Genomic DNA, 20,782 nt, shown 5'->3' with positions numbered 1-20,782 from the left:
CACAGCCACAGCCCAACGGAGGGAATAAAGACAGAATCTTTCTATTTTACCTCCTTCTTCCTTCAGAGTAAGGAAAATGCAAGATTTCATACTCAAACCCATGAAGAACTAGCAAAAACCCCACTGCTTTAGAGCCAGGTCACAGTTCAGATATCCAGCATAAGTTTTTATGTTAGCACAAGAAACCAGCCAACATGCATCCACAACCACAAACCACGAGTACCATCTCTCAAGAAATACATCCAAATCAAAACGATTCAAAACACCACCAAAAAAATCTGCTCAGATTAGTGAACAAAGCATGACTAAATGATAGATTTTTAACCAAGCTGTTGATACAGCAGTTGCTCTAATCTGAGCAGAAGAACAGAACAGAGTTGGCTACTAGCAGCTGACTAAATTTAGAGATGGCTTATTGACAACTTGGGGCCATGGGTGGAATTTGTCACAGCACAGTCCTGTTCTTCCATAAAAAAAGAGTAAAACCCCCAAACCTCTCTCTGCCTTGCTATCAAAGCCATTTTATCTGTGATGCCACAGCATTCAGAGACCACCAACTTAAACCCTTATCACTGGAAATCACAAACTCCTGTTGAAGGGACTTGCTTTTCACAACAGGGGCTCAGCTTCTTGCCTTACAACTCCAACTCATCCCACCCCCCTCTCCCGCCGCTTGTACCAACAGGAGGCTCTTTCCCAGCAGCCCAGAGGTCTCAGGCTGAATCTGTACTTGGATGCCCTCGATTCTGCTGACAAGAATATAAAATAGAAATGCCTCAGAGAAGCATTACTCGAAAAAACCACAAAGAATATAAATGACTCACAGAAAGGTCTTTGTTTTCACAAAGGGGAGACCGATCCGTGCATGGAGTCCGAGTGTGCCAAGAGATATTTTTGACGTTTCCTCAGAGCAGCTGCTCAAGTTCTCTGAACAGTTTATTAGGATATGCAGAAGGTCAGGAAAAGTCAGATCTAGGCATTATTTTCCCAAACTGCACATATTTTTAGCAGCAACGAGGAGCAAGCAGAGAATTCCATCCCTATGGTTTCCCTAGCAAACCCTGAGGGGGAACAAACTCAGCTCAGCTTCTGGGCAAGGTGAAGGCTGATGAAAAATCTCAATTATTACAAGCCTGGGTAATTGATAAATTTATTTAATTTGCAAAGGACTTTTTACTGAAGTTGGTCTGTGACTGAAAAAGAAACACTTAACTGGGAGCCTCAGTGTAGGAGTATTTTAAATACTGAACTGTATCCTCACATTCCAAAAGGCACAGCAGAACCAGTGTGATGTGGGAATCTACAGTAAGTGCTGACCCCAGAAAAGCAGCTTCTTCCTTTCTCTCTGTGATCTGCAGCCACCAGAAATGCCAAATTGGATGCAGATGAATGTATTTTCACATCCTGTTCTAATATGAAAGCACTTTTATATGAATTACACATTATTCCTAACGGTCATCATCAAGGAGCAATAATGAAGCATTTTGCAGCCTCCATCATGTATTTCAAGTAGGAGCTACAGTATTAATTTTTGTCAGGATGCCACAAAAGAAGAGGACTCAAACTGCCCTCACTCTTCCCAGTTTTCTTTCTTTTATTTATAAGCAACGTTTCAGGATCTACATCAAATGCAGTGACAAAAAGACTCAAGTCCAGTTCTCAGCAACCAATTATCTCACTGTAGACATAAAACCAGACTTTAAAAGCATAGAATCAGGCTTTTTTTTCCCAGCTGTATTCAATGTGAACTGCAGCCCAAGGATGCCTGTGGGGTCATGCAGTCTGTTAAAACCTGTGACCAACAACCTCAGCAAGGACACAACTGCTGTTTATTTTGCTACTTGCAGCAAAGGCTTAGTGAGAGGTACTTTAGCAAAATTCATTCCACGATTCAGTGCAAATGTCACAAAATTACATTAATTTGAAAGCCCAAAATTAAAATCCTTTTATATTATTTACCATGTAGTGAAAGACAAAAAAAAATCTGTTCTACACAAAATCAACAAGGTGACACATTTCCCAATTAAAATGTCCCACATTCTAACTCTGACCAAGTTAGTGACAGAGTCACAGGAGAGCAGGATTGCACCCCACTGTCCTGACCTAATCTGACTTTTAACCCCTCCCCACCACTTGAAAAAGGGACTTGGAATGCAAGGAGGAAAAAAATTTGGAAATCCACAACCCCTCCATTTGTTTCTGCATTTGCTGGGAAGACTGACTCAACCCTATCCACTTCAGACAGATCAAATGCTATAAAAATTACTACCCTAATACCACTACATAAATTCATATGTAATAACAAAAAACAGTATATAAATTGTACAGAAATCAGCACCTTTGCATTGCACAATCAGCTGCAAATACAGTTTGTGCAAAGCAGCTGTTCCTATGAAACGGGAAAAGCACCAAATAACAGAGGCCACAAGAAACGCTTCTGGTCCCATCAGTGCTATTTCAGATGCAGAAGATTTTCCCCAAAGCCACGGAGTCTTTCTCATTAAACCAGAGAGGAATGCTGCAGTGCTGTAGCACCGGCTCCAAGCAAACATCCAGTCTGCTCTCAGCTTGAAGAGACTACCCTGGACGGGACCCAGAACGAGCAGCAGCAACACCACAGGGAAAGGCCACCAGGGAAATGGGTTGTTTTTGCAAGTTCATGGGAATTTGAGTTTTGAAACCCAATCTTTCCTAGCTGCCTGAGATTGCCTCATCATCAGGGAATTGGCAACCTTTCCAGCGAGAGGCTCAGTCTGTCCGTGAGTGGCGCAAAGCAGCCCCAAGGACAACCGTGCTGCCCAACTTTGGGAAATAAAGGTCACCAGTTTGGAGTGGTAGAAAGCTCTGCTTTGGTGGGAACAGAGTAAAAAACGGATTTTAGGGCTGCAGTGGCCCCAGGAGAGAGGCTTGTCCTCTAAGCAATGCTTCAAATCTCCCAGTATGAGCAAAGCAGAAAAAACCCGCCAACCTTTGTGTATTTTCCATCTGAGTGAGAGAATGGTTTAGGTTGGAAGGGGCTGCTGGAGGTGTGGAATCCAATCTCCTGGTGAAGCTGGGCTTCGTGCACAGCGAGGGCCAGCTCCTCAGGGCCTTTTGCAGTCCAAGTTTGAGAGTCTGCCAGCATGGAAATTCCAGAGCCTTTCTGCATGGCCTGTTTCAGAGCTCACCGGTGGGACAGGTCTTGGTGTGTAACCAAAGGAGACCCTCACTTGCCACATGTCCTGAGTGCTGGTTCTGAGGAGAGCCAAGCTCTTGAGCATGCTCTGGATTTACTCATCCTCTATCCTTCCCGGTGAGATACTCTCCCTGCTTGGGTTTACACACCACAGCCATGTTCCCAGTCACATTTTTCAGGGCTTCATTCTCACCTGGGCCAACCAGCTTTAAGTTATCAGCACAACCTGACTGCAAATTAACAAGAATCCTATTCCTCCAGAACCAAAAAAGGAAAAAAAAAAATCAAGTGAACCAATTTCCACCTATTCCCCAAACATCTTTTCCTTTCAATCCCTACCCAGCCCTGCCATTCCTTCCTTTGTGGTTAACTCCACACAGTCAAGAGGACAATGGTTAAGTTATCCATGATAAGGGATAAGCCTTCCTCTAGCTCTGTAAATTATTAGTCTACACAGGAGCTCCCAGACTAACAGATGGTGAAACTGTATGAAATTTTAAGAAATAGGAAAAAAACTTAAAGGTATTTAAGTTATCCATATAACAACTCTGAAACAGCACCATAATTATATTCAAATTGTCCCTTATTTTAACCACCGGTGATTTATCTTGAACCATGAACATCCAGTGACAGCAAAGAATGACATTATGAAAATAAAACATGCCACAAAGAACAACTTTGAAACAAGAACTAAAATAAAACTGAAGGATTTGGCACTGAATTAAATAAATCCAAGAGTGGATTGTCAACGTACAACACCTATGCATTGTTTGAACCCTGTATTGACTTATGCAAAATACATACTGAGCACTCATAAAATCCGCAGGTCACAACATTTGTGACCCAATTAGGTCACAAATATCAAATGTGTCTGTCCATTATCTCAGTGAGGTTTCAAAGTTTAAACATCCCTCCCACTTCAGGGCTGGTGAAATGGAGACATGGACACTGGGATATATTTATTATTGCAGAATAAACTAAGGTGTGAATTTGGACTGGTCTCCAAGGTGTGTGCTCACATTCACTGCAAGATAAACAAAAGGTAGTCCAATATCCTGGTTTACAAAGGGCAAAAGAATTTCTAGTCAGTGATGCTGCATTTATTGCAGGCTTTGTAATTGCCCTGTCACAGCTGTGTCTGTGCAACTACTCTGATACGTGCTATGAAAATAACTTCCAACAGCACTTACCTGATGCTTCATTTATTTAGGAAAAGACACATTTTTACCCCATTTGTCTGGATAATCACTCCAAATTCTTTCTACCTCCCTCCCCAAGGATTGTAGCTAAAATTATAAACAAATTGCTAGTCAAATGTGGAGTTTTTCTTGGGAGAGAAAGCAGGTGATTCATATTTCCAGTTATGTGAATTTACTGCCTAATCTAATTTTCTCTAGCAGATAAGGTCCAGTTTTCCAAAAGACTAAGAACCACCTGGCCTTCCCAAGATAAAACTTAACACACCACATCTCACGTTTACCACAGAAAGAAAACACCACGACAGAAGAGAAAGCCAAAATACATATTTCTGAACAAGGAAACGACCTTCCAGAAGAAGTGAAACCCTACCTGAGTTGTGCTTTAAGTTCAGTAAACCTGGGTCTCCTGCTGGGGTCGTAGGCCCAGCACTTGGTCATAAGGCTGTAGAGGGTGGGAGGGCAGTTTGGAGGCATTGGGAGCCGCTCACCGTTCTCGATCCGCCCAATCACATCGTTGTTCTTCACTCCCTGGAAGGGCTTTACCCCGTGCATGAGGATCTCCCACATACACACACCTGAGAAACACACACACACAAAGCAGAGTTTTCCCCACTGTCAGCAAACCAGAAGACCTGTTAAAAAACAAAGAAACGACCCCCAGCGTTGTACTGACACCGCGATTTATTCCGAAACACGCAGCCCGGGAATAGGTTTGGACTCACCGGCCGGCAGCAGAGGAGTGATTGTGCAGCAGAGCCACTCACACAGCACCAACCTCACCTCCTGATGAGGCAGCACCACCCACAGCCTGGCCTCCCACTGCACTGCCTTTACCTTTACCTGCTCTAAGTCACAGGGGTTGCTCATACTCAAATCTCTCGTACGAGGTGGAATGAGCCGTGTTTGCTTTTCCCTCTGACTCGCTCCAACCGGCCTGTTTCGACATGTAGAGTGCATCTCCACTTTGAGGGTGTTTTTAATGCTGGCATTGATCCAGATTTTTTTGTGCTGAGACTATGTAATAAACCCTCTTTCTACTGAAACAGCATTAAAAGCACAAAGGAAACCTCGTCTGCCACTTTAGGACTGGCCAAGAATTTACATTAGAAGTCATTTCTCTGACTCTGACTGTACTAGAGTTTTCTTCAAACTGTTACACACCCCTCACTTACCAACACTCAAGTTTTAATTTGTAAAAAGGGTGAACTCTTATTTGACTTTCCTTGCTCTTATTCCAAGTCTCATCACCTTTGTTCCCAAACACAGTTTGTGTTCCATCTGCCCAGACCAGTTGTCTGGACCTGTTTGAGCACAGGTGATCAGGTTCATAAAAAACCTCACATATTTAGGAAAAAAAGATCAAAGCTTCAGGATATGCCCATTTAGCCTCATTTTTATTCAGCTTCTGGTCATACTTTGTAAGCTGACAGGAGCTATGAAAGACAAATTAAGTGGGAATCAGGCATTAAAGATCTAGAAATGTAGGATGAGTTATGCATTAAGCAAGGTATATCACCATAAAACTCAAAATACAAAATAGAAACAGCAATGACAATGGTATAACACCAAAAAAAACCCAAACAAAACCAAAAATCCAAAACACAACCAACAGAAGAAAATCATCTCCTTGTATAACTATGAAATAATTGCCTTGTACCTTTATTTCTGTCAGCTTCTTACTAGAGGTAAAAAGGCACATGAAACTTCAGGCTTACTGAGTAGAAAAAGGGGAAAAATAACCCCACAAAGATGGAAAATATGCTGGAAGAAACTGGATTTTCAGGAAGTACAGTCAACATTGTGCCAAATATCTGGAAATTATGCGTTCATAGTAGTTAAAATGGAACACTGAGCTTCTCCAGCAGGACAGTAAAGAATCCCCACCATTTGGTGTTCCCTTACCAAACATCCACACATCACTAGCTGAGGTAAACCGTCGGAAGTTGATTGACTCTGGAGCCATCCATTTGATAGGTAATTTTCCTTTGGAAGCTGCAGGGGAGGCAAGAGAGGGCAGGTTGTTATTTCTGCTACTGAGCTCAAACCACAGATTTGGTTCTCAGTGAAACAATTCCCAGGCAAACCCCATCTCCAGTGAAGCACTTCAAGTATCGATAAATAAGGTTGTTTGGCTTTACCTAAAACAGAAAAAAAGAACCAACAACCCCCCAAAAAAATAATAATCCCCCAAACCTCCCAATAAAGGCCTCAACGACAAACCCCAAAAGCACACCAAGAAATGATCACATCAAAATTATTTCCCCTCTCAGCAATTAAAAACCGAAATGCAGCTCAGTGAAACGGGACAAATGAAACAAGGAAATATAACGAAGTGTAAGGGGACAGATAAAAGATATTTTTAAATAGATAACTGCAACCAGAAACATACTGAAGATGAGATTTATGAATATGTGCTTTAACAATATATGCCAGCTTTGAAATACTATTGTTTAGTAGCCAACATGCAAAATCTCTATTCTCCTGCTGCACTTCCCATCTATCAGGCACTGCAGGACATCTCTCAGCTGCTGGAGGCACTGAAGCTCAGTATTCCACCCAAAATGGGGAAAATGTAGGCTTCAAATTCAGTGGCAGCTGAAGTAGGGAGCATAACTGACAGCACTGACTCAACATTTATCTGTACCTACGTGTGAACTTGTTACTTCTTCCAACTTAAATCAGACCTTGTGATCCTTCTTCTTGAACACATTATGTAGGAATTTACTGCCATTATTAAACTGTGAATAACTTGCCTTTTTATACAAATACAACAGCCAAACCAAGGAAATCTGGTTAATTCCTCAATACTGTCAGTTCTAACTGTCCTGCAAGAAGGACCCAGAGTGTCAACTTACCTTTGTAGTAAGTACTGTCTTCCATGTATCGGGATAAACCAAAGTCACCCAGTTTCACACAGTCAGTGGTAGACACCAGCACATTTCTAGCAGCAATATCCCTGCCAAAGAGAGGGAACAGTATTTCTAGTAATTTAAAAGCAAAGTGGTGAAGTACCACCTGAAGAAAATCTGCCTCCTGCCCTGTAAAAGTAAGGAACGGGTTTAAATTCTCAGTCCTGTGAAGGTTTCCTAATAAGGAGCTCAGATTTTAGTGATACCACAGGGATTATGGAAAGACTTTGGCACTATTGTCTTGCAGTTTCCCAGGTGAGACAACTTGCCTTACATGTGTCTGTGGACTCTGGATTTCAGCAGATGTGACTAAGCACTGACAGATTTAGCTTTGAGCAGTGATGTCAGTGCAGCAAACTGAGTGGTGCTGCTTTCTCCCACTTCACTGAAGTGAGTTGTGTTTTCTGAGTTTATTGCTACAGTTAAAATAAACAGCTACTTGGTTGAAATCATATAATCACTTTGGTTGGGAAACATCATCGAGTTCAACCATTAAACCAACTCTGCCAAGGCCATCCCTAAACCATGACCCCAAAGTGCCACATCTACATATTTTTAAATACCTCCAGGGATGAGGAATCAACCACTGCCCTGGGCAGCCTCTTCCAGGGCTTGGTAGCCCTTTTAATTAAGAAATTTTTCATAATATCTGATCTAAACATCCTCTGGTGCAGCTTGAGGCTGTTTCCTCTTGTCCTGTCACTTGTTACCTGGGAGAAGAGACCGACCCCCACCTGGCTATGACCTCCTTTCAGGGAGTTGTAGAGTGAGAAGGTCCCGCCTGAGCCTCCTTTTCTCCAGGCTAAACACCACCCATATCCCTCAGCTGCTCCTCCCAGGACTTGTGCTCCAGACCCTTCTCCAGCTCTGTTCCCTTCTCTGGACACCCTCCAGCCCCTCAAAGTCTTTCTTGTCCTGAGGGACCCAGAACTGGACTCAGGATTCGAGGTGTGGCCTCACCAGTGCCCAGCCCAGAGGGACAATCTCTGCCCTGATCCTGCTGCCACACTATTGCTGATACAGCCCTGGTGCCACTGCCCTTCTTGCCCACCTGGGCACACCCTGGCTCATGCACAGGTGCTGTTCCAGCACCCCCAGGTCCTTTTGTGGCTGGGTTGATGTGACCCAAGTGCAGGACTTGGCACTTGGTCTTGCTGAACCTCACACTGTCAGCTGTGGGCCTTTGATCCAGCCTGTCCAGATCCCTCTGCAGAGCCTTCCTGCCCTCCAGCAGACTGAGAGTGCCCTTGATCCCCTTGTCCAGATCACTGGTAAAGATATGAAACAGGACTGGCCCCAACACTGGGCCCTGGGGAACACCACGGGTGACTGGACTCCAACTGGGTGTGACACCATTCCCCACCACTCTCTGAGCCTGCCAGTTCCTAACCCAGCAAAGAGTTCACTTGTCCAAGCCATGAGCAGCCAGTTAAAATCCAACAATCTATAACAATCCCATGGCTCTGCTATTTGCAATGTTTTTAATATAAATATCTGTGCATATATATATATAGTTATTACTTTATGTGTGTTTACATACACATTATCATAATACATGTATAGAATTTGACTGTATGTATTTCAACACAAATAAAGAGCTGAGGTTGAAAGTTTATGGTACTTAATAAACTGGAGTGCTGTGAACTCTTAATTGCATGCAATAAGAGGTTGAAAGCAGTCTCTTCTCCCTAGAAAGCTCATGTTCAGATTCAAGGGAATAAAATTCAAAACACACCGCAAAGGAAATTTAGGTTCATTTTCTGGTTAAGCAAGTACTTGTATTTTATAAATATTTTGTTTCCCCTCTTCTTTACTTAAGAAACCATCTGCCCTTGTTTTGCTTTTCTATATTTGAAAGATTACAGTTGACTCACAGCTTTAAAAAAATCCTGTAACCACAGAGCAACAACTGAGTCGAAAACGACTCCGATTAAAATCCGGCACCAGCTCCCAGTCAATCCAGGAGTGGGCCAGCAGGTGTCACCCTTGAAAAGGGTGTAATTCCGGTGGAAGCCTCTGGCAAAAATGACATTCCCTAAAATCCAAAGTAGCTGCATATAAAAAGAGACACGTACACACACATATATATGTACGAAATCTTACCTATGTACAAATCTTTTGCTCTCTAAGTAGGCAAGCGCTGTGCTCAGCTGGTAAGCGTAGAGGATCAGAGAGGCCAGGTCCAAGCTGTATTTCCTCACTTGCAAAAACGATCGCAGCTTTTTGCACAAGGAAGGAAGGAACAGGAAGAAATCAGAACCAAAAATAACGAGGTCTGAACGAGGCACATCTCAAACTGTAAAGTTTACACGAGCATTGACGGCCATGACTTCCTTCCCTTAAGGTTGGATGAGAAAAGGAAATCACTCCCCACGAACAAAATTAACTCTGGGTTAAATTCAACCAGGTTTTTTTTTCCTACATGAAAAGGGTTAGCCAAACAAAAAAACCCCAGCAATTTTGTGCATTGCTTTCAGGCTCCTTCTGAAGAGCATCTGCTGCTGCTGCTGTTACACAGAGAAGCCCTCCTGGACTTTTATTGACTCTACCCTTGAGTACAGCACACGTTTACAGCCTAAATAATTTTTAAGAACTTAACAGTACCTGGCCAAGCCAAACACTGAGTAGATCACTATTGTTTTGGAAGCATTATTTTAACCTACATGTGCTAAAACAATTGGATTTGACACAGAGTACCAATATCAATGCAGGATATTCATAAGCTATATTCCCAGTATAAGGCAGTTAGGACCTACTGGAAGGTGGCACTTGAATCTCCTTAAACATTAAAACAAGGCTTTTGAAAAGTCATTTGGGCACTGGAAAGGAAATCTGTAATTTTCGGGCAGAAAATGACTTTCCACTACAGCCTTTTCTCCCTCCTCTCCTTTTTTTTGGACAATGTACTGCAGTTTGATAATTACAATGACAATACACAACGCAAAATGAAATGTCACTGCAGCTCCCATTTTCAGAAACATGCGGCTCAAAGAAAACTAATCGATTATACAGAGCGAGATTCTAGTTTTGCTTGAACCATTCATCCAAAAAACAAAATGATGAGGGAAGTCATCTTATCTAGGGCCTCCACTCTACAGAAAAAACCCCACCATATTTGAAGTGAAAATGCAGCGTTACTCAGGAAGAATAAAAGACATACCACAATTTCACTTCTAGAAGGTACGTTTGCAAATGCTGTTTAAATGATATCACATCATCATCATCTTGACAGAGGTCATGCTCTCACACTCTGGAACTGCAATTAAATTCTCTGAAAACTCTGACTAAATGGCTTTGGAATGAGGTGATGCAGTTCCCCCAGAGGAGGAGGAGGTCAAACATTGCTGCTCCTGTTTCTCAGCCCATAATTCCACCAGTGACTGTGATACCACGTTCGATATCGTGTGTTAGTCCTGGGGAAGTGTTTTTTCAGCCTTTTGCGAAGCGATCTGTGAGCCAGCAGAGAGGAGACCAAAGCTGCAGGAGGGTTGTTCCTACCTCTCCAAGCGTGCAGAGCTCCATGATTATCCACACTGGGTTCTCTGTAATGACTCCAATGAGCTTCACGATGTGAGGGTGATCGAACTGGCGCATTGTTACTGAAAGGAAACGAAAACGAGTCGGTGCTTAAGAAGCATTTCACCTATGACCAAGAAAATACAATCACAGGTCTTGAAGCAGCCTGAAACAACTGTTGCAAGGAGTAATGTCTGGTCATTTCGTGTGCTGTGGGCAGTGGGAAACACAGTTTGCTTTGTCTGTACTGTTCTCCACTCACGAAAATGCAAACTGCCGTGGAAGGTGCCAGGCAAGTCAGGGTCTGGCTCTCAGCCCTGGCTGAGCATAACCTAAGTCAACAGAATGCCCTGACAAACCAGTGCATGGCCACTTAACCTGGGCCTTCCTACTGGAAGAAGAGGCAAGAAAAAAGTCTGTATAATTCAATTCCTGGAAATAAATGTCTGTCAGCTTATGACATAAACAAAAGCCTTACTTAACCATCACATTCACATCTCATTTTATTTCCCATGGGTTGAATTAACTTTTCAGCCTCAGCAGTGCAGTCACAGTATGTTTTATGCAGTATTACCACATGAATCACAGAATCACAGAATGGTTTGGGGTGGAGGAGACCATCAAGATCAACCAGTTCCAACACCCCTGCCAGGGGCAGGGACACCTTCCAGGCTGCTCCAAGCCCCATCCAGCCTGGTCTTGAACCTCTCCAGGGATGGAGTTCTCCACATCTCATCCTGGAACTGCTCACCTCAGAGACTGCCTGAAGGCTTGTTAATGTTTTGGGGAGATGTATTTGGCAGTTTAAATCAAACATCAGTCCTTTGATTAAGTTCTTCTCTCCCAACACAGGCACGGCAAAAACATCCTTAAATATATCCTTAAAGACATGTCTTTAAATACACCCTTAATGTATTCTTGACAAAACATCCTTAATTTGCTCCTCAAGTAGTATCTCTTCTACATTTACAGTCTGTAATGTCAGCAGAGATACACGGTAATTACCAAACTGCAAAGTCTGCTTCAGTTTGCCTAAAATTAGGCAGGAGAAGAACCTGCTCTCTTTTGGCTTTAAACTAATCCCAAGATAAATCCAGGCATTTCTGGATTTTTACTCTGAAAAGCTCTGAATTCTACTTCTGCATGTGGGTACACAGCAGCTGGGTAACCAAAGTGCCTCCAAACCCCAACAAAAAGCTTTGGGCAATTCTGCTCATAAGACTGACAGTTACAGTAGTTTAATAACATACTGTCCTGCAAAGAAGACTTTAATGGGGCAAACTTAAGAGAACATATTCTTTAAAATATTAATGTTATAAATAATACAGAGGAAAAAAAACCCCAAGAAAAGAAACATTCCCATCACTGACACAGCTTAAAACATTAATAAAAAGGAATAAATAACATGGTGAAATGTCATACAGGCAGTAACAAATGCTAAACCTCTGCAGTGTTGAAATACCACCAAAATATCAGAATATTCCTAATATTAAATTATTAGAAAATAAATTTATCAATTCAGTGAAGTAACCAACTGTTCTAAAGGAGTTTGCCATCTGAACACAAGTCAAAGGCAAGGGATGGGAATTAGAATGAAAAAGAGAAAAAAAATGGCAGAACTATTAAATCAAAATGGAAAAGCACTATTTATCTGTTGGCTACAGTGGCATCTCCTAATCTGTCAAACTCAAAGGCATAATAGGGAGCACTCAATGAGCAATTATTTTCTACATTGTTAGGAGACAGCAGCCTACCTGTGAGTGCTGAGTTATTACTGTAAGCAGTGGTTTTTACTGTTCCAACAGATAGAAATGCATTGGGAAAAATTATAATAATTTAAGAAAAAAATCTGACATTCAAAAGTAAGAAGTCATTAGCTGTGAACACAGATCTTCTGAACAATTAGGAAAAAATCCTTGAATAAAGGAATACTGAATAAAATACACCGTAGCATCTGACCATAACCAATTAATTTATTGACATAATACAATACCTTTACAACATTTATAGATATACAATAGCAAAGGATAATAGGCAAAAATTAAGGCTTAAGTCCTGTATCTTAATTTGCTTACAAAACCAAACAATAGAGGAATCGCTACCTTTAATATTCTTATAAAGTTTTCTGTTCCTATTCATCTCAACAAAAAGCCTTCCTCCACGTATGAAATGTGCCATTTGTGGGCAATTATTTAGAAAAGTGGTTTATTCTCCCATAAATTTTAACTCTGAATTTTCAAAGCAGATCTCTCTTTGACATAACATTTCTAGCAAAAACAACTACCTGACCTTCTGAAGTATTACACTGAAAAAAATAATTAAGAAGGAAATAGAGAATCAGATGATCTCTAATATGCCAAAAATGGTTCTAAAGCCTTAGGAGTCAGACATCTCCATTTAGTTTGGGAAAGGAACCCACAGACAATCCCACACACGGGCAATGCAAGGATGTAAAGTGCTCTCCTGTCACCTATCACTGGAGAGGAAAATATCAGGCTATTTATTAATAAAAGAATTGCATCAATGTAAGAAGTTTCTGGCACAGGTGGTCATAGTCTCTGCAAGGAGCAATTACAAAAGTGATCCCCACAAAATTATTTAATACTCACAGGCTTCTTGTAAGAACTTTTCTCTAACGCTGTCAGAGGTGCAGTTTTTACACGTTTTGATTGCAACGGCCATGGCTGGATTTTCCTGAAAGACACGATTGAGAAATAACTCAGAGACAGCCCATCAAAAGCTGTCCTTTAAAATTCCAGCAAGAACTGCTTTGGAGAAAATTACTACTAAATAAAATTACTATTAAATAAAATACCTTTAGCTAAGAAATCACACTGTGAAAGCTTCAGTGTCATTATAGTCAAGACACCTCATGTACAATGTTTACATCTAATGTGTCTTGGAAATATTTAATCTGTTTTAAACCATGTTAATATTGTGCAAAAATTATGACAAAAGGTGGCAAGTTCAACTGAAGAGCACTGTGAACTTTTTGTGTTATTGAGGATGGTAAACTCTTGAAAATATTTAGCAAAAATACAGGGAAACGAGGAGATATATCCTAAAAATATCACTTGGCTTATGCAAGCAAGTAACCTGGAAAGCCAAGTAGAGGGAAAGACTTGCTGCAATTGTGAACCCAAACTACAAAGGAAAGTAAACCAAAGATTTTTACATATTAGCTTCACAAGCAGTCAGATCAAGGCTTTAAAACCAAGCTAAAAAGAACGATGTGTTTTCAAAACCAAACAGATTTTCCCATCATAATTGCTCATCTTCTGAATACTGAAAATTGAGAAGTTCTTAGTGGATTGAAAAAGGCTGAAGTGTTTTAAAACTAAGTTTCCACATTACATTACATTACATTGTCCATCTTTTATTGGGCAAATGAACCTTTCCCTGAAAGACTACAGGGTTGATGCATGTCCTGAAAACCCAGTTTTTAAGGCCACTGAGAGGTGAAGATTCACAGTTATGTTCTATGTCTGCTCGTGATTGCTCTATTTTACATCTATTTGTACAAATATTACCAGAATTAGAGTAGTATTTATATTCTGCAGGCTTGAATGCTTATTTTCTAAGTTGCCCACAACATAGATCAACACAGTTGACTTAGTGGGAAAATATTGATTAAATCCTCTTCTCATACATAAAATGCCCATAAACTGACTGAAAAACTGGTGGTAAATCATGATTTTATTCTCTTAGGAAAGCAGGATTGAACAATCAGCCCTGGATGAGACCTCTGGATGCCTGCCAGACCCATCCCTCTCCTGGTGTTACACATCAAGTTTTTGAAACATCTCATAACCAACAGGAGTATCAAAAGGATTAAAGTCAGTCTTACTGGCATTGCTGACACGATCCTGTTTGCACACCCCCATTTTCCACTCAGTATCCTACAAACACAGGCTGCCTGGGATACTTCAGGAACACCTGGGAGAGAGCAGCGTTCCAGAAGAGGTGGATGCTGCACAGTCACCAGAACAAGAACTTTACAAGTGCAGTGAACAGGAATTTTTGAGATTCAAATCCGAGCTAGCAGAACAAGAGGCAAGAAACCTCCCCTGTATTTTTGCACACAAGCTGAACATCTACATGGAAAAACTATCATGTTATTGGAACTAATCTTTTGTCTATGGAAGATTTCTTCATAGAGTGTAAGTTACACTCAGTGAGTAGAATATTAAAATTTAATGACATCAACTTTCTGTTTTCCCTTCACGTATTCCAATGCAGTAAAATTTTATTAATAAAAGTAATCAGCGGGTTGCTGTTTAAAAATATCATACTAGACACAGGATGCCTGAGTAAAATCTGCTTTCCAATTCACAAAAAGAATGGAGACAAGCCAGCATTCTCAAAACAACAGAAAAGGGTCTTTAATTGGTTTTACAGAGCTGTAGATTTATCCACCATGCCCCAGGAGTAGTGAAGCATCACTCCTCTGTACTCCTGTTAACCTGGACAGAATTAAATGAAAAATAAGAATCTCCCTAAATGCAAAGTGTATCAGGTTTGCTTTCTAAATAAAGGTACCAGAACAGACTTCAAACTTTCCTGAAATAGATAAAATTTATCCTTACTTACTTAAACATTAACCCACTGAGCCCTGGACCCTGACCAACCACCTGTTCTTTGGAAATAAATAGTGTTTGTGATGTCAGAACTAGATGATTGTCCATTCTTGTACTGTCTATCAAAAATTTCAGTGTTTTTTTCTGACATGAAACAAATCTTCATTTTACACTTGCAGAGTTACTTTATTATAAGCCTGAAACTGGTTGAAATTAACTCATTTTTGCAGCCTTGTCTTGCCTTTTTTTTCCACAAAACTTCATTTTGATCTATTTAAATGGCAATCTTAAGTCTTTGTGGCTGCAGCCTAGAAAAACACATGAACACCAGCCTGAATTACACAATTGCTGCCAACCTCCCTGGTTTCATTGAGGTGACTCTTGTGTGCTGGTGTTTAGGTGGATCAGTGTCCAAGCATTTTGCACCTTTCAGGAAAAAGCAGTAACTTTTAATAAACTTCTCTGAGAGAGATCCACTGAGACGGTCAGAGCAGTAAATTTGTATTGGTTCTGGAAGACTCAAACCAAGGTCTCTAAGGAATACAGCTTATTTTTATTTTTTTTTATTTTTTTTTAACGGAAAAGCTTTACTGTTTGTTTTGTTGTTATTTCAGAAGGAGGCTTACCGGGCTCATGTAAACTCCTTGGTGCACATCTCCAAACTGTCCTTCCCCAATGCAGCGCCCCAGCTCAATCCTCTCCCTTTGAATTTCATAATCTCTGGCTACAAGAACACAACGCACTTGAGACGTTAAGTTTGCTGACCGAGGGCAGAGAAGTAATCCACAAGACACAGAACTCAAAAGTTAAGTCACTCAATGTCTCACATATGAAGAACTAAGATTAACGTTTGCAGCACACCAACCTATGCAGATGCTGCACACACACACACACACACACACACACGCACACACAGTGGAGACCTCTTAAACCTCGGAAACAATTGTTTGAACCAAAGCAATGGGAGAGGAATTGTGAAATCTAAACTGCTAAATCGGCTACTGTGCACTGATTCAAGTGCAACAGGCAATGATTGAAGCCTTCTTAATTACAGCTGGTGAAAGACAAAAGCCTGCAAACAGCTTAGGGCCACGCCAATGTTAAATACAGCCTAGATTTTAAACACAGCCTTATCCCTCTGGATGGTTAAGAGAACTCCACCATGTGGTATTTTAGGTTTTGGAACCATCAAAAGAGCCCAGAGAATATTTAAAGAGGTAACTGCAAGAAAAAAAACCAAACAGAAATAAGAGCATGGTAAATAAGGATAAAATGGAAGAGCAAAATTTTGAGTGCACTACACCTCTGTCAGTGTGTAACTGAAGCAAAATTGAGATGTTTGGTGGATTTGTGCAATTTTGTTCATGTTATGGTTTAACAGGCTGAGAATATTGCTGATACAAATGGCTCAGTACTTCAGCAAAACATTTAATCAATTGCAACTGAATGACTTCATTTGCAATTTAATTTGTTGCAGACATGGAAAAATAGTTCAGGAATAGCAGAAAAGCACGTACAGTATATGTTTTCACCTTCACTTGTGTTATTCAGAGAAGAAAATATAACCAACCAGCTTAGAACTTCATAACCTTGATTTGAACGTCGTTCACACTACAGAAATTATGTCATCTAGAGCTGGATAACGAGGTGATAAATGCCTTTTTCATCTCTTTTTTTAAGTACTGCATTTTCCTCTTTAAAATCCCAAAGCTAACTGGTTTAACTATAAATAAATAATGCTTATTAAATGAAAGTGAATAGTAAACTTAAAAATTCCACATCATTCCAAACTGCAAGCATACAGGGATGGGTAAAGGGTCTCCTGTTACCTTCATCTATTCCATAGCTTTCTGCAGTGCAATTAAGAGAAAAATCAAATGCTTACTTAGATGGACCTTCTTAAAAATCAAGACAAGGACAAACATTTTTTAACATTTTTTTTTCTAAAAGATGAAGAAATATACTGATGCAATTTTAAGTTTACATTAGCAGAAGTCACAGGTGTGTTCTCATCATCTTCACTGGCTCAGTCCTTTGGGAGCTGAACATTTGAGTCCCCTTCAATCCAGCAAAGCACTTAATGAATTTCCCTCCACAGCCCCCACCTCATGGGTTTTGGATTGAAGTCATCCTCAAGTGTTCAGCACCATCCAGGGCTGGGCCCACAAGTAATTACTTCCATGAGATTTTAAATAAAAAGATTAGGGGTGGGAAAAAAAAAATGACACAAAGTTAATCTGTTAATAAAAACTAAAGGATATAATTTATCACAGCATGTTTCAATCCTGCAATTATGTTAACAGAATCGTGCAGTGACTTACTACTGCAAGACATTCCAAACACACTGTTTATTTCTGGAAAACATATATTCTTGCTTTTCAAATACTGACACTCAAAAATATATGTTTTGCCAAACATATATTCTTGCTTTTCAAATATTTTCCACAGTAGTGGAAGCGATGTTGTCAACACTGAAGTGATCATGAGACACTCCCGCCACATGGGGGGAGTGGGAAACTCAGAAAACTTCACAGACATTGATGGCTGTTCAGCAGATCATGGCACCAGTTTAGCAGCACCCTCCCCTCCTGCATTAACCAAAAGTCATGTTTTTGCAAGATTGTGTATCAACAGGCTGTCTGCTGCTTCTGGAGAAATTCCTGGTTGCCAAAATGCAACTAGAATTTCGCAGGCACAACTTCTAAAATAGGAACATTGAACTTTGCTGTTGAATGAAAGAGCCTCGATTTCAGATTATATTATAATTCAAACAGGCCATTAAGGCAAAAATCCTTGTGGTGGCTACAGCATCACTGTTTTTACTTCAAAGATGAAGACTCAGCAGAACTCTGAATTTTTATTCTTGTCCCTGAAGTCTTTCATCTTTAACAAAATTGCCATGTGGCTCAGTTGAGTTTTCCTCTCTCCCGGAACTGGAGAGCAGCACGTCTGTCACAGAGCAAGGTGAGATACAGTTAGACAGCAATGCACAAAGCTTTCCAAATTGTCTGCTCTTATCACAGAGACCTTATCCAGTCTTTAAGATCAGCATCACAATCAAATAAAACTACATTTTGAGACATCAAGAGAATTCCACTGTGAAGTCACTGACAGCAGGAAAACAGAATTTGGTTTTATTTGATTCAAAACCCGAACTTGAAAATCACCGACTCTATGAGTTTTCCCAAGATCATAAAGAACATTTTCTCTGTACACATATTATTTAAGGTTGAAATATTTTTTGGATAGAAAAGTTCCCAAATTAACCACTGCACTTACTTGATGGCATGGTATAAGTGTCTTCCTCATCTATAATCTCTGCATAGTCATCAGTCTCTGCAAAGGGAGGAATTGAAGAGTTTCGGGAAAAGCAGATGAAAACAATTCTCCAGCACAGCACTTCCAATTTATCAAGGCTCAAATGTCACAACCATCAAGTTCAGCATTGCTGGGACACGTTTACAAAAGCATGGATAAAACTTGCTCATGCATAAATCATGGTATGAGAATGACCCCAGTGCCAATTACACTACGTCACATAGATGCATTCAGACAAGGAAGATTCATCTGTATTCGAAAAATTCCAGTTCTGTCATTAAAAACCCATCTAAATTGCTGGCTTAAAATCTTTCTAACAGTGAATTCCATTGCAGCGAGGAGAAAACATTATTAATGGATTAAATTGCTTCAATTAAAAACCTTCAATAAAGTATGAAAAACAGTTTGCTAGCTTTTCATGTCAAACAGGGAGAAGACACTAATGATGTTCCAGGGCAGCATCCACCTTCTGTCAGTGTGGCCAGGTGAGTTATTTACCACAGAGTCTTCTAGAGCACAAAGACCTTCTAAACCACACTATCACCTTACACCCATTTTTCTTGCATTAGTCTCAATTTTATTTAATTAGTGGAAATTCACCATTAGTTTTGCTGAGGACAGGGTTTGAAAACAACTTCCCACATTTTTTCTGAAAAATGGCAGTGTATTTCTTCCTCTGTTTAAAACTTACAACTTTTACATCATCTGTTCTCAAAATGGTTTAAATGGTGTCAAGTCATATCAGAAGGTCCTGCTCTCGCTCTAAAAGAACTTCCAGCGTGTGCAGATCCTCTCCTGAAGGTCACATAAATTCCTCCAGGGGTTATAATGCCAGTCCACAATAGTAGGATAATTTTTTACTTCAAGGCTGTTCAAATCCACTCACCAACTCAAAAGCCATAGAGAATTGAATCATTTCAAACCCAGTGTGTGCAGTTTTTTGTGGTTGATCACACACTGGAAAGCCCCTGAAAGCCATGATTTACTCCCCTTTTTCCCCCATCTGCCCTGGAGCATATGGATATCCCTAGAGCTCCCTGGCCTGATTTCCAGAGTGATGGTTTGTGGCTGGTGAACAGGACAAGGCCACAGTGGGAGTGGGAAGAAGGATGGGATGATCCCTTTGAGCAGCAGCCCCCGGTTCAACCAGTGTAAGCCAACCCTGAAACCAGAGCAAGGCTCATCAATATTTCACACACAGATAAACCAGAGGCTTAGTTTTCAGACAAACCCAATAGTCAGCAATTAGGAAACTACAGGTTGCCTGCAAACCTTGGAGTTCAATACACTTCAGGGAGGAAATGCAGTTTTATGATCCCAGCTTCTTACTACGTAAATAGAATTAAAGCTATTTTTCTTCTGAACTCCTCTAGGAATTCACCAGGTCTTGTAAAAACAGAATCAGGAACTCCTATGTAATTGGAATTTTTGCTAGGCAATTTCTCTTCAGGACACTGTGAAACAGAGCCACCAAATGAAAATTCAATTAATTATGAAGACGGTGCACAATTTTGAACAGGCAGCACAGTCCAGAGGCACTTATCTCTTTCTTGGTATTTTTTTCCTCCCTTAACATTATAAACTAAGGTTTTTGTAGAAAATAAGCCTCAGTTTGACCTAAAAAATGAGCATGTGTTTGAAAGGGATCAGTTGTGTGACACCAGTGTGATGGGGATAAATCACTTTGCTTCCTTCTAACATCGTGGTAGGGTGTTTGTAACTTTTATGGAGGAAACCAGAAATTTATTCTTCTATGTAAAAAATGGACGGGATGAAAGATATTATAAACACATTTGAGAAAAATTTTAAAAGTCTGGAAACAAGAAGTGATGCCTTTTAAAAAAACCCCATAACCTACTTGTCACAGTAGGTTATGGAACAGCGCTTACAAAATGTGATCAATGACATGGCTTGTTCATCACTCTACTTTAAATTAATGAGTTAATTTATACTAAAAGCAATCTCAGAACAGCACAGAGACATTTACAGGGTTTTGATCCATTGCCCAAAACCGTCATGAAACTAAAGGAGTCTTCACAGTCAACCCAAATAAATTAAATGTATGCAATTAACTACACAAATATTTCT

At 40.4% G+C, this 20,782-nt stretch overlaps 1 protein-coding gene across 9 annotated transcripts in view; it reads right to left on the bottom strand.

Annotated features, from left to right (window-relative positions):
- The window catches only part of PTK2 (protein tyrosine kinase 2), a 188,481-nt gene that overhangs the window by 21,856 nt on the left and 145,843 nt on the right, over window positions 1-20,782 (bottom strand). For 5 of the 9 annotated variants that reach the window (XM_050330652.1, XM_050330596.1, XM_050330612.1 and 2 more), the window contains 9 exons: window positions 18,656-18,712; window positions 17,206-17,226; window positions 16,003-16,100; window positions 13,409-13,493; window positions 10,782-10,882; window positions 9,387-9,502; window positions 7,230-7,330; window positions 6,277-6,366; window positions 4,745-4,949 (listed from right to left, as the gene is read on the bottom strand). In XM_050330652.1, the coding sequence (XP_050186609.1) occupies window positions 4,745-4,949; window positions 6,277-6,366; window positions 7,230-7,330; window positions 9,387-9,502; window positions 10,782-10,882; window positions 13,409-13,493; window positions 16,003-16,100; window positions 17,206-17,226; window positions 18,656-18,712 (874 nt within the window). The remainder of the gene's footprint in view (window positions 1-4,744; window positions 4,950-6,276; window positions 6,367-7,229; window positions 7,331-9,386; window positions 9,503-10,781; window positions 10,883-13,408; window positions 13,494-16,002; window positions 16,101-17,205; window positions 17,227-18,655; window positions 18,713-20,782) is intronic. The other 4 variants (XM_050330607.1, XM_050330629.1, XM_050330637.1 and 1 more) reach the window with 1 other exon arrangement.

Source organism: Myiozetetes cayanensis, unplaced genomic scaffold (assembly GCF_022539395.1).
Source record: "Myiozetetes cayanensis isolate MyiCay16 unplaced genomic scaffold, myiCay2020 scf1, whole genome shotgun sequence".
NCBI classification, from domain to species: domain Eukaryota; kingdom Metazoa; phylum Chordata; class Aves; order Passeriformes; family Tyrannidae; genus Myiozetetes; species Myiozetetes cayanensis.
The sequence above is the reverse complement of the archived record's forward strand: the minus strand, read 5'-3'. Positions and strand labels throughout refer to the sequence as shown.